General features: G+C 44.8%; 1 protein-coding gene across 7 annotated transcripts in view; it reads right to left on the bottom strand.

Moving 5' to 3' along the window:
- Positions 1 to 7230: 7230 nt before the first annotated feature.
- The window catches only part of LOC138567144 (mucin-2-like), a 497812-nt gene continuing 488220 nt past the window's right edge, over positions 7231 to 16822 (bottom strand). For 6 of the 7 annotated variants that reach the window (XM_069645075.1, XM_069645077.1, XM_069645071.1 and 3 more), the window contains one exon: positions 7231 to 11885. In XM_069645075.1, coding sequence (XP_069501176.1) covers positions 8080 to 11885 — 3806 coding nt within the window. In that variant the 3' untranslated portion in view covers positions 7231 to 8079. The remainder of the gene's footprint in view (positions 11886 to 16822) is intronic. The other variant, XM_069645072.1, reaches the window with a different exon arrangement.

The following is a 16822-nucleotide window of genomic DNA, read 5'->3' as shown; positions in this document are numbered from 1 at the left end:
TCTCGCTCTTATTGATTTTATTTCTTCAGTCAATTGCGGAGTGTTGAGATTTGTTTTCTTTTTTAGTAGACGCACATCTCTTCTCAGTGCTTACTTTTTGTCTTCCATCACTTTACTGAAAGGATGAGTGTGACTTTTGACTTTTTGGGGTAGATGTTTTTTGTCTACAATGTAAATTGACAGAAGAGGAGTATAGTTCACACCGTTATGCAGATTCAGTAGTCTTTCGGTTAGGTTGTCAATTATGTTCGCACTCAGCCGAAGACGATTTCCACTAAAGTTTACTTCAACTGATGAGGGATATCTTGGGGCGTCTGCCGGAGCTGCTAGTAGGCATCTAAGTTTTAATAGCCTGTGATCACTATTGGGCATGTTCAGGGTGAGAAGATTAGTTACCTTGGGCACAAAGTTTTTGGAGACCCAAAAATAGTCAATGATACTGTGAGATGACTGACAGTGCCATGTTGGTTGCGCCGGAATGTCACCTAGGACGGCGCCGTTTAGCAACACACAGTCCCTCATCTTCATTACATCTGACCAGAGTTGCTCTTTCTCACCCAGATCTCCATAAGCGAGTTGTTTATAGCTTTGGATTTTCGAGTCGTGATGAAACCATGTGCAGTTTAGATCACCACAACAAATGATCGTCAAGTTGTTGAATTTCAGGATTGTCTCATCCATTAGCTCACAAATCGCATTAATGAAGACCTTTTCATTGATTTTGGCTTGGTTCCAATAGCAGTTGATAATCAACAATGATGAATTTACCCTCGCCACGTTGATTGATGAGTGCAGAATTATCCCTTGGATATAGGGATTTGGATTAAAGCACGTGGGTGTGGACCAATTATCAGATATACGTACCATTGTCAGTAGGCCTGCACTTGGACGTCCTTGATTGTTTCTGATGGCTGGGTTCACAAATATTGAGAATCCGTCTCTCATAGATGCTTCAGACAACCATGTTTCTTGTAAACAGATGGCGAAAAAACATCATCCAGGGGGACCTCAAAGCCTTGAAAGAGATGACAAAATCCTCTCGTGTTCCACGAGAGGATTGAAAAAGGGCCATCCACAGGTGTCAATCATTGCTATTTAAACGCTTGCCTTCTTGGGCGAGCACCTTGGTTTTCATATTGATGACTCGCTTGACGCTTTCTTGCTTCCACCGCTAGGCTGCTGCGTAGCTGGTCCACGTCAGTAGCTTTAGTTTCTGCTGGGCTGCATCCCAAAGATTCAGAGCAATTGTTCCCAAGTTGTAGTTCCGGTTCGACTGAAATGTCGAATCCAAACATCAAAAGATCGTCCACCGCTTTGAGCAGCGTGTTGCGTACTCCTGCCGATTCTATGTGTAGCAAAACTGCATCGGAACATTGCTCAGTAGCATATTCTATGATTTTAATATCGTCAGTGTTGATCAGACGTAGGGGAGGAATATGCTTGAAAAGTCTCAGCACGTTTGCACGGTTTAAGTTTAGCTCATTATCACCCTTGTGGACGTTTTCCAACCTAAGTTCACACTTGCGATCCACTGCTCGATGATCATGCGGTTTATGGACCTTGGAAGTGAAACGAACTTGCTGTTTACGTTGGTTTGTTGTCAATTTTGGGTTCAAGGTCAAGGTAGCCGCATATGATTTCTTCACCTCTCTGTTAGAAAGGGCTGAACTCGTTACTCGATCAACATATGATTTCGAGGAGCTGGATGACGGCATGGCATTTGTGGCTCGAGCTGATGGATGTAAGCTAGACAAATTTTCATCGCTGGAGGTCTGAGACTTCACGTCGTCATCTTGATTTGAATACGTAGAAAGGTCACATAAGGCTATTGAAGCTGAATTTATTGATGTGACATATTGGCAATCGTCCGAATTTATGCGCCACCGTTTAACCCCAGGTTTTGAGGACGTTGGGTCACAGTTCTTTTGAGGGGGTATTGGATCCTTGGTGCCATCACATTGGCGCTTGAAGAGTCCCGTCCTCGGAGGTGTGGTGAGGTTTCGTATGAAACTTTTCATGGATGAGTGAGTTTGTTTCTTTACTTTCTTCGCTGTTGTAGTGGTTTTGTTTTTGTTAATTGCTTGTGGCTGTTTCTTAACCTCTGTTGCGACTACAGGTGTTTTGGCAGCATGACCCTCAACAACTGTTTTGGCCAGACCAGTGAAGATGCTAAATGCAGAAAACTCAGGTCCTTGCGTTGCCACACAAGGTGGAGCTGACTTCATTTCAACAAGAGGCACACATACAACTGGAGTGGGCTGATCATTTGCTGGCTCAGCTTGTAGTGGAGCGGGGTTGGGCATGAGCTGAGCATTTCCGGCCACCATGGTTTCGGTACTTTCACTTTCGTTTTCAGGGGCTGGAATCAGTTTATTTTGAGCTGGCTTTATCAGACAGATGCCTGCCTCTTCCACAAAATCTTGTGGCGCAACAAAAGTCCTGCAAGATAAAACAGGAGTCCGTGTGGTACCTCCAGAGTTGTTTGCACAGCGATCTGAGCATAGCAAGGGAGCTAGTTCTCTAAGCACCTCCAAGAGACAATTTATCTGGAGCTCATGGCGCTCCTGTTGCGTGGCGACTAAATAGCCAATACGCGATTGCCACTGCAGACTATTGTCTTTTTCTTCTTGCATCTGTGTTTGGACGGCCTTCGTGAAGTGTTTTAAGTGGTCAAGTTTTGTTGAAGGATTTAGTAAAACAGCAGCTTGCTCACGAATCGTTTCATTCAGTGATTCGTAAAGTTTTACAAACGGAATCATCGCTTGGGATGAGGCTGCCAACATGTTGTGCAGCTGAATAGCTGCACCCACCGAAAGATTGATTTTGGAATGGGGCATGTTTTGCCCGTCTTTTCCAGGACTTGGAGCAACTGAGGGATCCGTCAAAGAGGCGAGACGCTTGGATGGAGTTGCAGGAAGAGAGGCAACATTAGATTTTTTTGCTGTTAAGCGCCCTTCTGGTTGTTTGGTGAGGGACAGCAGATTGAAAACGTTGTCTTTTTCTTGAGCGTTCGTGGCTGCAGAAGCTACAGTTAAACTTTGTGGAGACATCATAGTTTTGTGATTCAGGGTAGAGGAGGTCATAGTTACCTGCTGTTTCTCAGTATTACGAGGCTGCGGATTGAACACACGTTTGTGAGCATCCTTATGTTGGTGGGGTTGAAACAGTGTTTCACCGGAAATAATAATGCACCCGTTTGCAGGTTTTGATGGGGGTTGGTTGAGGCTCCTTGAACAGCGGCGTCCTCGTATTGTTTATGGCATTGGATTTTATTCCGTGCTGGGCCGTCCGCCATTGCCTCAAGCGCCTCAATTGGATGTAAGGAAACATCCGACGGGCGCGGTTCTTTCGTCGGCATGGCAGACGCCTCGGACTGAGCTGTAATTTGGGCCGCCGGACTACTCAGTATCGCCGGTGGAAGTTTCAGGTTTCCAGCGGGCATATTGTCACTGGTACGCACATCAGATATTTCAGAAGAGCTCACGTTGTTTTCATCTGAATTGTTTGTGACTGTTCGCTCATCTGTGGGGGCGTTAACCTGGTCATCAAGTTTGGTGAATGGCGAAACTGCACTTTCAGCAGGCCGTTCATGTTCGTCGAATGTTGCATCAATAATTTCGGCGTCTGTTAAATCAAATGGAGAGAAATACTTCTCCGTTGGGTCAAGTTGTCTTGGTATAACATCAGCTATTTCCTCGTGTACAGTTAGCGGAAACGGGATCGGCTCCAAATCAGCCAAAGAAAGGAGTACCAACGGTCTTATTGAATTTTCACATGAGGGGGAACCTGGCTGCCCACTCATAGAATCAGTTACATCTTGTGCATTAGGACTTGGATTCAGACATGAGGAGTCAATATACACATTTGGAACTTCATTAGCAGGTTCTTGATGCACTTGGGCATTGGTGAGCTTGGTGAGAGTAGGCAAAGTCAAAATTAAGCTCTGTTTGTGACGAGGCCGAATCATCATGCAAAGCCGTTTTGCTTACCTTGGCTCCAGCCGCGGACCTCTCAGGCAGCGCGGTCCAAGGATTTAGCATACGGCCCTGCTGCAGCGTCTTGTGGCGTGTCTGTGGGCCACATGAAGGGGGAACTTTTTGCGGCACAACCATACTTGAGACCGTTCCCTGAGCTTCCTGCGCGCCCCGGACGAACTGGGCAAACTGGACTCTGCCGGACTCCGCTCCGCGCGGCAAAAGTGTTTTTAAACACTGTATTGAAAATAGAAACAGGACTCCAGGCGCCAGTAGCTGCAGCTCCTCGCAATGGCAGGCACACACGAGCGGGTCTGGGCAAACTGGACTCTGCCGGACTCCGTTTTGGGTTTATCACTTGGTCAGCACAGCACTCTCCCAGGCAATCTACAGAAGATACAGCCACATTGTAGTTCAGAGCACCAAGCTAATTTCAGCAGATGGTGAACATACAACAACCGGAGGCTTGTCAGCGGTACTCGCTTGCGGTTCCATTGAAGATGCTTGGGCCATTGCTAGGAGGCATTGGGGTCGGCAGATCTGAAATGGTGGACAAGAGAGCAGGATGGGCAGAGAGACTAAGCCACATCACTCTCTGAAAGCCTTTGTTGACCTGCCCGCTGCTCAATATTATCCAATCTTGAGCCGAATTGTTGAATACCACTTAGTGATGGTTCACAATGTTAGGTGTGCTTTATAATTGCTTAAAGCAATCTTCAGGACGTGATAGCCATTACATGGGAGGTGCCAGAGCGTATAGCTTTGAGGTAGTTAAAGGGTTGTTGGAGACGGACATTAAGTAGTTGTACACTGTGATGGGTGTATAGCCATTGGTGACGGTGGCGGTATACTATCAATGATATGACTGAACGAGTTGCTGTGCATGGGTGGAGCTAGCCATGCTATGACAGTAGGAATTTGTTGGTGCACATGGGTAAAGCTGGTGGAAGAGACAGCCATGGTATGACAGTTGATGTCAGTGGGTATCAGCAAGGAGGTATTGGAGCTAGCTGTGCTACGATGGCATGGCTAGTTATATCACCACCTCACATATCCACTAATGTCACCACCTATTATGACAGACCGTGTTGATGATGTGGCTAGGCCTGAAGGGGATTGTGTAGCTAGCAGTGCTGTGACAGGAGTTCATGCTGGTATACAGGAGTAGACTAAGTTTTGTGCTGTCCTTATTATGACAATAGGAGCTGATTTTTGTGGGCTTGGATTAAGGTGCTGGTGGAACTAGTATGCTATGACAGAAGGCATTGATGTTGGTTGGTATGGGTGAAGGAGTTGGTGCTCATTTACTTTTTAACAAAAAACAAAAAAAAATTGTTTTGAAAAAAGAGCATAGTACAAAACGATATCCAATCAAGCACTGGTATTTATCACAGGGCTTACACTCAGCACATTACATCAAAAAGGGGAGGCATGCTTTGGTTCACATAAACGCGATACAATGCAAGGATAGAGTAAATGACATCTCTCAATTCTCAGCCACCAACCTTCCCCATGCTTTCTTATAAGGTTTGCAGGGCAACCCTGCGCAGTATAGATTTGTTTCTCCATGGATATAAACCTGTCTCTTTCGGCAGTCCAGCGACTGGTGCTGGGACGGTCCACTATGCCCCACATTGCAGCAATGATCCGCTTCAATAATCCAATTGGAACAGATAGAAATATGTTGTAATGTATCTTGGTAGCTGAGGTGATGACCTCACTGTGCATGGAATGTGGTGAGGTCAGTGTGAGTGGAGTGTTGGTGTGTTGTTGTCTGAAGGGGATTCTATGCTTAGCAGTTGAAAGTATGCTGACTTGGAAAGGACATGCCAATGTTTGTTCCTGGCAATTGAACTACACTAAACCTACTTAATAACTTACCTTCTGGGTATTACAGAATACTTTCTCATATTTGGTGAAACTAGCTTGCCCCATATTACATGTAGTCCCAGTTTAGTATCCTTAGGCACCTCAAAATCCAGTATCACTTAATTTATCAAAGCATTTCCCCCCAAAATATTGAATCACTGCACGTTGCCATTACATGAAAAAAGGTACCCCCAGGACTCCCGCACCGTAAACAGTCATTCCCTAATATGCCCCATATTGCCATTCGTGAGCAATAAACATGTTATATTTTGTATTGTATAAGATGGAGCCTGGCCGATATCCCTATCTCGCATGGAAACATTAGCGTGTCCGCCCTTTGTTGAGAGAGAAGTTGGAAAGTGATGTGGGCCCACTGGATCCTGAGCAAAGTCAGTTTATTACACACAAATGCCGTTAGCAGTTGATATAGGTGGAGATTACCTTGGTGACAATGTGCTCACGTCAGAATTTGGCCTCCGGGGGAACTAGTCAGAATCTCCTCCAAGGCCAAAAACTGAAGCCCTGTAGTGTGCAAGTTGTATGCATCTGTATCGCTCACTCCCTGGTAGTTTTTGTACCTCCTGCAGATTCTTGAAGGGGAGGAGTTGTCCTTCCTGGAGCACATCCACTAGTGTTGAGATCCCACAGTCCTCCCAAACCCTGAAGTGCTCCACCATCCGTATCTCCGGCAGGTTTGTATTATTCCAGAGGGGCTGAACCTCGGTCAGCCCCAGCTCCTGCCCCACCCATGCCAAATAATTGTGTGCTTCAATCCCCACCTGCTGGGTATGTTGTATCATTTGAGTGAGGGTTGCTTTCCCCTTTCAACTCCCGTAGAGCACTTGTATAGGTGACTTCCCTCATCCCTCTTTTCATTGTTAGTGGGTATTCTAGGGTCTCCATGCAGCCAATCATTCGGCACTCCTAACTCTTAACTGTGCGGCCCAATTATACTGCTGGAGGTTGGATAAACCTATCCCTCCCTCCCTCCCACACCCCCCACCGAGCATTGCAGTTTTGGCAGGGCTATGCTTGGTTGTTTGCTGCTCCACAGCAATTCCTGAAGATCCGCATCAATCCTACAAAGACCGTTTTTGGAATGGAGAGTGGGGCATTTTGCAGAAGTAGTCGGTGCTTAGTTGAGGAGTGCCTCCACGTTTTCAGTGCTTGATGGACCAGCTTATAAATGACAAGGTAACACTAAAAGCGAATGAATGGGTCAGTCATAGCATCTCTAGCAGCATTTCTAATTGGCATGTTTCCTTCATAAAGAGAATCACATTGCCGTTGGTGGTGGGGGTTAAGGATGCACTGTCATATAATTGGTTCCAAGCAATTATTTCCATTTCAACACCTACTTTAACCAATACAAATTATAAACACCAGCGCAACTGCATGCTTTATTTATTTCGCATGTTTAAAAAGTGCAATCCATACCCTGCTCAGGGCATCATGGCTGTACAATGGAATTCAAAGAGTTAAACATAAATAATATACAGCAGTCGATTGACAATAATAGGAAACCTTTTTATGTTCGCTTCAGTCGTTTGTTCCCCTTCATTTAGAGTTATTTCTAGCATTTATTTCCTGGTTTAGATCAATTAGTCTACCTTAAGTTGGGATAGAGGGCATGGGCTGAATCTCTAAAGTACTGATACCCAAAATATGTCGGAATAATGGGCATCTTGAGAACAAGGCAACACGTCGGAGCATGTTGTCTCCTGTCCTGCCGAACAGCTAATATGCTGTATAGCATCAAATGGTAAAGCTTTTAGGTGGTGTCCGAGTTCTGCCTGAAGGTTATTTTTAGAAGTATGATCTGCTCTAGTTACTATCACTTTGGTTTGGTGCGCATTCTGACAGTTGGGGCATATTCAGCTTTTGAGTCGTGGTAGGTTCTGTCCTCATCTCGTGTGCATGCCCCTTCTGTGTATATGTTGTAATGTAATTAGTTATTTATAACATGCTTAATACCCAGCGGTTTCTAAGCGCGGATTCGGGGGACGTACCTGTGTTTGTCCGCGTCGTCTTGCTTCCAAGGTGAACACGTTGCCCCTAAGCTATCCTCCTGGCCCTATATGATTTTGATTGGTAAGAAATTTGTGGGTGATCTGCGTCAGTTGGTGCAGAGCTCTGAGGCATCTTGGGAAAGAACTGCTAGAATCTTCTTGGTGGACTTGTTTCGGGATGTTGCGTTGACTGTTAAATTTTTTGTAACCATGCAAACAATAAGAAATTAGACTATGAACCCCAGCACATGCCAAACAAGAGTTGGAAGGAACAAACTATGTAGAAGCCGGGTGCCATCACTTGTTGTGAATGAGGGAGTTTGCTTGGTTGGTGTGATGCTGATGTTGGGAGCTACTCCGTTAGGGCTGGCACTGTGGCTGATTGTGTTAGCTGTGCGTAATGTTATAGTAACGTTGATGATAGTGTTGCTAGCTGTAGACAAGGTTACATTGGAGTTTGTGAGGGTGCTACTAGCTGCAGATGAGATTATATTGGGTATGGTGATTGTGTTGTGACCCACGTGTAATGTCACATTAGAGTTTGTCATAGTGCGATTTATTGAGGTTAAGTTGCTATAAATGATAGGCCTGCTAACAGTAGTTGAAGTTACATTAGGGTTGGTGATGGCGCTTCTAGCTATAGATAACATTTCATTGATGTTGGTGACTTTGCTGCTAGCTCTAGAGATGGTTATGTTGGGGTTAGTGGCAGTGGTTCCAGTTTTAGATATGGTTACACGAGAGGAGTCAATAGTGCGATTTGGTGAGTAGATGACTGGTCTGCTAACTGTATATATGGTCACATTAGGGGTGGTAACAGTGTGATTAAATGCAGAGAGGGTAACATTAGTGGTGGTGATGGTGTTGCTAGCTATAGATAAGGTTACGTTGGTGCCAATACTGCCAGCTGTTAAGGTTTTATTAGTGTTTGCAACAGTGCTATTAGCTGATGTTATGTTAGGGTGGATGGCAGGACTGCCAACTGTAGATATAGTCGCATTAAAGTTGGGAATAGAACTACTAGCTGTGAACATGGTTACGTTGGTGCTGGTGACAGGGCTATTAACTGAGGTTACATTAGGGCGCATAGCAGGACTACTAATCACTGAGAGAGGAGTAGGGTTGGTAATGGTTCTAGTTGAGGTTATAGCAAGGTTGGTGACAGTGCTGTTGGCAGAGTTTACATTAGGGTAGATGGCAGGACTGCCAACTGTAGATGAATTTACATTAGGGTACGCAGCACTACTAGGTGTTGACAGGGTTACTTTGGTGTTGGTGACAGTGCTGCTAGCTAAAGAGAAGTTTAACTTGGAGTCAGTGACAATGCTGTTACCTGAGGTCTCATTAGGCTGGATGGCAGGACTGATGAGTGTAGATGTGGTCCCATTTGGTTTGATTCCAGTGCTGTTGGCTGTAGGCACGTTTACAATAGGGTTGGTGATCATACTGTTAGTTGCAGATAATGTCACATTGGTGTTAGTTACAGTGATGCTAGCTGTTGATAAGGTTCCATTAGAGCTGGTGAGGGTGCTATAGACTGAGGTTATATTAGGGTAGATGATGGGACTGCTAACAGTAAATGAGGTTGCATTAGGATTGGTAACACTGCTGCTGGATGTAGACAAGGTTACATTAAGGTTGAAGATGGTGCTGCTAGGTGATACGGTTCCATTTGTGTTGATGAAAGTGTTTGCGGATGTTATATTAGGGTACATGATAGGACGGCTAACTGTAAATGAGGTTGCATTAGAGCTGGTAACAGTGCTACTAACTGTAGCCAAGATTAGGTTGGCATTAGTGGCAGTACTACTACCTGTAGAGAAAGTCACATTAGAGTGGATGATGGCGCTGCTTGTTGGAGAAAAGGAAACATTAAGGTTTGAGACTGTTCTACCAGTTGATAAGGTTCCATTCATGTGGATGACAGTGCTGTCTGTAGAGGTTATATTGGGGTACATGATCGGACGGTGAACTGTAAATGAGGTTGCATCAGGGTTGGCAACAGTGCTGCTAGCTGTGGCCCATATTAGGTTAGGATTGGTGGTAGTGTTTGTAGTTGAAGAATAGGTTATAATAGGGTTAATGACGATGCTGCTTGATGGAGAAAAGGTTGCATTGTGGTTTGAAACAGCGCTTCCACCTGTAGGTAAGGTTACATTGGGGTTGGAGACTGTGCTGTCAGTTGATAACATTCCATCCATGTTGGTGATAGTTCTGCTTGCTAAGCCAATTGTAATTGTGGTTGTGTTAAGGTTGGCAACAGTGCTGCTAGCTGTAGCCTGGATTAGGTTGGAATTGGTGTTAGTGCTGCTTGCTGGAGAAAAGGTTACACTAGGGTTGGAAACGGTGCTGCCAGCTGTAGATGTGGTTATATAAATATTGTTGATAGTGCTGTTTGCTGGAGAATAGGTTACATTGTTGTCGTTAACAGTGCTGCTAGCTTTAGACAGTGTTATATATTGGTTGGAGACAGAGATGCCAACTGTAGGCAAGGTTCCATTAGGATTGTTGATAATGCTGTATACTGAGGTTATATTGGGGTAGATGATGGGACTGCTAACTGCAAATGAGGTTGCATTAGGGTTGGTAACAGTGCTGCTAGCTGTAGCCAAGATTAGGTTGGGATTGGTGGTAGGGCTGCTAGCTGTAGACCATGTTGCATTAGGCTTGGTGATGATGATGCTGCTTGCTGGAGAAAACGTTACATTAGGGTTGGTAACACTAATGTTTGCTGTAGACGAGGTTAAATTAGGGTTGGTGTTGTTACTAGCTGTAGGTAAGTTTACATTAGAGTGGAGTATAGTGGAGTTTGCTGGGGTTACATTAAGGTAAATGACCAGACTGCTGCTAACTGTGGACGAGGAAACATTAGAGGTGGTAAAAGTACTCCTAGATGTAGGTATGCTTACATTAGAGTTGTTGGCAGTGCTGTTAGAGGAGGTTACATTAAGGTGGAAGGCAGGACTTCTAATGATATATGAGGTCTCATTAGTATGAGCAATAGTTCCTCTACTGATCGGAAATGTGACATTTTTGTTCTGAGTTGTAAATAAAGGTCCATTGGGGTTACTGGTGTTACTAGCTATAGATAAGTTTACGGTAGAGTAAGTGATATTGCTGCTAGCTGTAGCTGCAGAATCTATTACAATAGGGTTGGACACACTGCTGCCAGCAGTAGGTAAGGTTACATTGGTGGTGTCGGCAGTACTGCTGACTGTAGAAAAGGTTACATTAGAGTAAATGAAAGAACTATTTGTAGATAGGGTCACATTAGAGTTGCTAACTACGTTGCTTACTGTAGACAAGGATGCATTGGTTTTGGTGTTGCTAGATGGTGTAAAAGTCATAGAATATGAGATGCTGCTAACTGTAGAGGTGACATTAAGGTTGGTGAAATTGTTGCCTGGTGTGAGGGTTACATAGGGGTTGTTGAAAGTAATGTTAGCTGAGGTTACATTGGGCCCTATGGTAGGACTTCTAAATGCATATGTCTTAGGGTTGGGAGAACTGCTGCTAGTTTTATAAAGGGTCACATTAGGATAGATGGCAGTTCTGCTGGCTATTGGCAAAGTTAGATTGGTGCTGCTGATGGTGCTGCTTGAGGTAGATGTTACATTAGGATTATTGGCAGTGTAGCTCAATGTATACAAGGTTACGTTTGGGTGAGTGATAAATTCACTAGTTACAGCGAAGCTTGCATTGGGGTTGGCAAAAGTGCTTGTATAACTAGATAAAGTTACATTAGGTTTGGTGGCAGTGCTGCTAGCTGTAGATAAGGGTACATTAGAGTGGTTTGTTGTGCTGCTTGGTGACAAATTAGTGATAGCTGAAAGGCTGACAGTTGTAGATGAGTGTACATGGACACTGGTTGCATTGATGGGCAGAGCTGTAGATCCTGGAGGTTTTAGATTGCTGCTGATGCATTGGAATTGTCTCACTGTCATTGAAGCCTCTGGATAAAGCGCCTCCATCCCAGCTCGGCAAGTACTCTGTGTGGCACAGCCTTTGAAAGCCATATGGAAAGTTCCAGAATCTGCAAACAGAGAGAGAAGTTGATGTCATGATGATTTACTTTCAAATATCAGATTCCCCCATTATACTCTTAATTTTCAATAATGCCCTAGGTTGTTGGACAGGATAGGAATGACATCTGTAAATCAGTTGTCATTGCAAGAACATGGTTATTTGAACATATAACCTGGTTATATGGAAAAATCACTACATACGCCCTTCTAGTCCTTTGGAAGAATATAATACTAGTCACTGTGATTAAGTAACTGATAAGAGGCTAGGGACCATCTCTGTGATATTGGCACTGGAGGCTGTATAGGGTGTCTCCCCCAGGGCCTACCTACGATCCATAGCCTCGTATGTAATGTGGGATCGCAGCTTTCTGTCCTGATAACAGCACCTAAGTGAATAGAGGCTCACACAGTTCACCATGTAGCAGAGGAAAACCCCCATATGGCACATCTTACATGGTCAGCAAAGTGAACCACACACACACACACACACACCCCCAAACACATCTGAGTTCGACAGAATAGTGGAGTGGTGCGAGAGGTGATAAGCTGGGCAGCTAGGTGTCCACATGTACTATGCAGGAGCCATATGGTCACTATGACGTGAACAAAAAAAATGTTGATGGCTGCATGGTTTTGAATTAATCGTATTGTATCCTCCGCACTGCTCTGGGCAACTCTCCACACCATGGATTTTCAGCCTTCCTGACCATTATAGAAGGAGAGACCTTATGTGAATCATGCTTGGTCCCTTCCCAAATAAATAAATAAATAATAAAAGGTGCAGTCCAGCCCAAACAGGATACCAGAAGCCACACCAGACATGTTTCAGGCTGATTGGTCATCGTCCATGAGGTGTAGCTTGGGTCCCTAGGCATGGCAAGCTCAGGACCCATATCTGAGCATACTCTTCCCACTCGGGGTGACTTCATCGAAACATAACGTTGATGGCTGGAAGGCTGACATGGCTAGGCCTCGTGATTTTGAAATGGCAGGTCCCATTTATATAGCTTTGGCCCATAGTGCCAAGGCTCAAGTAAGACCCTGCCAGAGGTTAGCAAGATTTTACCTGGGTTAAAGGCAGGAGGACACAATGTGGCACTCTTTAACACAGTCACCCAGAGAGTGAGCATAATAAAAGAAAAGGCAAATGTTACGATATGGATCCCAAGTAGTTCTGAGGTAGAGAGACTAGAGCTGAGGAGGAGATTAGAGAGAGACTGTGAGAAGGAACACCTAGACGAAGGAAGAGGAGGGAAAGAAGTATTTTGGCAGAACAGAATCCACCCCAGGGGGGAGGGGTAAAAACACCATACTAGCACTAATGTTTGACAGAGGCGCGGACAACCCTCTATCAGAGGGAAACGGAAAATAACCTGGGTTCCATCTGACCTCTTATCCTTTGCACTTATTTTCATACCTTGAAATTGTGGCAGAATTGTCCATGAAAAATAGTCCCATTTATGTTTTTTCTCCATGAAGTGTTTGACTAATGGGGCAAGCTCTATTTCATTTTTAGGACAACTTCGATGTTCCATGGTGTAAACTTTGACTTTTCTGTTGGTCTTCCTTTTATAGTGAAGTCCACACAGGCAAGTGATCATGTAAACCACATGTTCTGAGTTGCAGTTTGTGAAACCATTTTGTATCCATGGTTCGGTCAAACCAATCTCAACTGTTTTGGATTATTTGGTATGTTTGCATACCCCATATTTTCCACATGGAAAGTGTCCTTTAATTCGATCCAACCCCTATATCCTTTATGAAGTGTTATTCCCTTTTGTTTTTCCAAGCCTACTTCTGCTAACCAGGTTACCAATGGAGGTACTCTTGCAGTAAGCAAAAAGCGGTCGTTCTTCTTTGTTTCCCTTTTTGTCAAATACTTTGTTTAAATATTATGTTCCGTAGCTTAAAACTCAAATTTGTGCAATTAGAAACGTATATCAATTTTTTTCATGGCAGTTTTTTCGGTCTTTTCCAATAGAGCCTCTCAAACGCAGGAATTGCCCAAACGGCAGGTTGTCCCGTAGATGTTTTATATGGTGGCTCGTGTATTGCAACAAGGAGTTTTTATCCGTGGGTTTATGTGAGGTAAAAGGGGCTTGTTGGGAGCACAGTGAGCCTGGTTGTGGGCTAAGAGCCCAGAAACTACAATTCCCATGAGAACATGGGGGGGGGGGGGATTGTGTGTGTGGCGTCGCATGCTATTTAAACTCCTCAGCCCGTGCGGCTTGTTGGTGATTGATGGCGAGCAGGCATGGACCGGAGGAGAACAGGCCGGTGAGCTGGCAGACCCGGGCCCACGGGGGTGAGAAGGAAGGAGCAGATCCTGTTTGGAGCCCTCGGAGCCCCTCACGGGGGTGGGGGGCACAGAACACGACACAATACTGGGCCCTTCATCGCGGGAACTGGATTGCCTGGGGAGGTGTCGTCGGGACCCTCCCCAGGCCTCAGATAAGTGTATGCGGGGTGTTGGAAGGAACAGGGGAGGCTGTGCATTGTGTGTATGACGCTACATGCTTACTGCTTAACAACGTTGTATTCTTACGAATTCATGAGTGAAAGTCACGGAGAGTGGAAGTATGATCTATTGTTTGCTGTCACGGACGTTTCTGAACGAAACGGTAAGTCTTCATGAACCCTAATCCTTGAGCCACTGAGGGTGCAGATTGAGGGAATACGAACGTTTGAGGGGTTGGGGATATTTTCTCTTGTCGGGGCATGTTCTACCACCTTACTGGCCACAGGTGCACTCACTGGCAGCAGTGAAAAGGGGTACCCTGAAGACCAATTGGCATGCTGCTGATATGTTATGCACCATATTGAATGTACTGCTTATTCCCTAAACAAGCGAATAACAAGCATATGAGTGCTCAGAGATATCTCCTGAGCAGCAATTGCAACACAGCATGAAACAAGACATGACTCTTTGAGCTAGGGGTCCTAGGAGGCAATGTTTAAAACAAGGATGTTGCACTGGTAGTAGGTTTTCAGGTGATCTAGTAACTCGCGAATTAAGGAAGTTTGTTACCTTGATGTGTTTTTTAACATGTATGTTTCCCCCCTTACTCCCTGTACCTATCCAATTCAAGAAACCCTAACCCTCTTTCTGGTTATCTTAACACCCCCTACCTATCCACAACTTCTCCCTAACCCTCCCCCCTGACCCCCCCCCACCCATTGGCTGCCTCGTGGTTCCCGGTGAATACTATTCAGGAGCCAGTGCCAACCAAGGTGAGAGGGGTCAACTGCATTTGGCTTCCGTGGTCAGGAAGGAGTTGTGAGATACTCCAGGTGTGTGACATAATCACCAACCCTCGAAGTGGGAAAAATAATGCCACCTAAGCCATATGGAGTCCCCTCCACCCTTAACTGAGGTGCTCAAGACACTTCAAGATATTCAAGCAGAATTGGTCCAGTCTCGACAGGAGACCGCCACTTTGAAGATGCAGGTTAGTTGGTGGGTTAATTTATTTTATTTATTTTAATTTTTGTACCGCGCCTCATGCCCGTAGGCCTCAAAGCACATGAACCAAGACAAGACACACAATGAGCAAATAGATCAGACCAGGCAGGAGAACTCAATCAGGGCTAAGGTTAAAACGATGAGTCTTAATTGCTTTTTAAAATGAAGAACAATTGTTAAGGCATATGGAAACAGGAAGAGAGTTCCAGAGAAGCAGAGCTTGGACGTCAAAACTTGTGCCGCCAGAACGCACCAGTTTAAATCTAGATTGGATAAGGGTAGGTGCTGCAGATGATCGAAGATTTCTGGTGGACATGTTACTTTTGGTACGATCAATAAGTATGCTGGAAATGAACGGAAAAAACACTTGTGAGCCAATGTAAGGACTTTGTGAGATTCTTTGTTTCACTGGAAGCCAGTGTAAGGCTCTCCTAAATGTGGAGTTATGTGTACGATAAGGAGCTCGAAATGAGTGTCTACAGCATTATTCTGCGTGACCGGAAGAGCTCTAATGTTAAAAGTGGTGGTACCGGCCAACAGACTATTGCAATAATCCAGCCTGGAATTGATAAAAGCGGTGGCAAGCAGAGCGCAATTTTCATTGATGATAAAGGGGCGAATATATTGTATATGCTTGTTGATGAAACCACATGCAGACTGAATGTGAGGTGCATGGGGCCTCATGGACAGTTCATCGAGGACTACTCCCAAGGTTTTCACCGTCTTGGAGACCGAAATACTGTGACCCGCGATCAGAAAACTTAAATAATCAGATGTTAACTTACTACGACTGAACGAATGACTGTTGCCACTGAAAACCGTCTTCTTACAATTGAGGGCCAGAGAGTTACAGGCAATCCAATTCTGTATGGCGTTGTAGATGGTATTAAGAGCACAGAGGTCCTGCTTATAAAGTAAGTAAAACCTGGGTATCATCAGCGTAGTTGGTATATTGGATTCCCAGGTTGTTCAACAAATCAAGCAAAGTCCGGATGTATATGTTAAATAGGAGCAGTGATAAGCAAGAGCCCTGAGGAACGCCGCAGGTGTGTGTGATAGGGGAAGAATGGTCTTTCCCAACACAAACCCAAACAGTGCGAGGTCCCAAAAAAGAAGCAATCCAATTGGATGCTAAAGTGGAACAGTTGGCGACCTCTACGAGCCTAGTCACTAGTAGATCGTGATCAACAAGATCGAAGGCTGTGGAGAGGTCTCAGAGCATCAGCAATGCAGGAAGACCTTTATCTGCCATGCCAGCCAGAGTGGACTTAAGGTCAAGCATGTCAGTTTCTGTACCATGCTGTGCTCGATAGCCAGACTGTCGTGTACCTAAGATGTTATGTTCCTCCACATGTGCTATAAATTGAATGTAAGCCAATTTGTCTAAGATTTTAAGAATAAAAGGCACATTGGTTCTCGGCCTATAATTATCTATCCATTATCTGTAATCAATGGATCCAGATGGTCTTTTTTCAACATTGG

This window comes from Ambystoma mexicanum, chromosome 2p, assembly GCF_040938575.1.
Source record: "Ambystoma mexicanum isolate Mex_15411 chromosome 2p, UKY_AmexF1_1, whole genome shotgun sequence".
NCBI classification, from domain to species: Eukaryota; Metazoa; Chordata; class Amphibia; order Caudata; family Ambystomatidae; genus Ambystoma; species Ambystoma mexicanum.
This window is presented reverse-complemented; position numbering and strand designations above follow the sequence as displayed.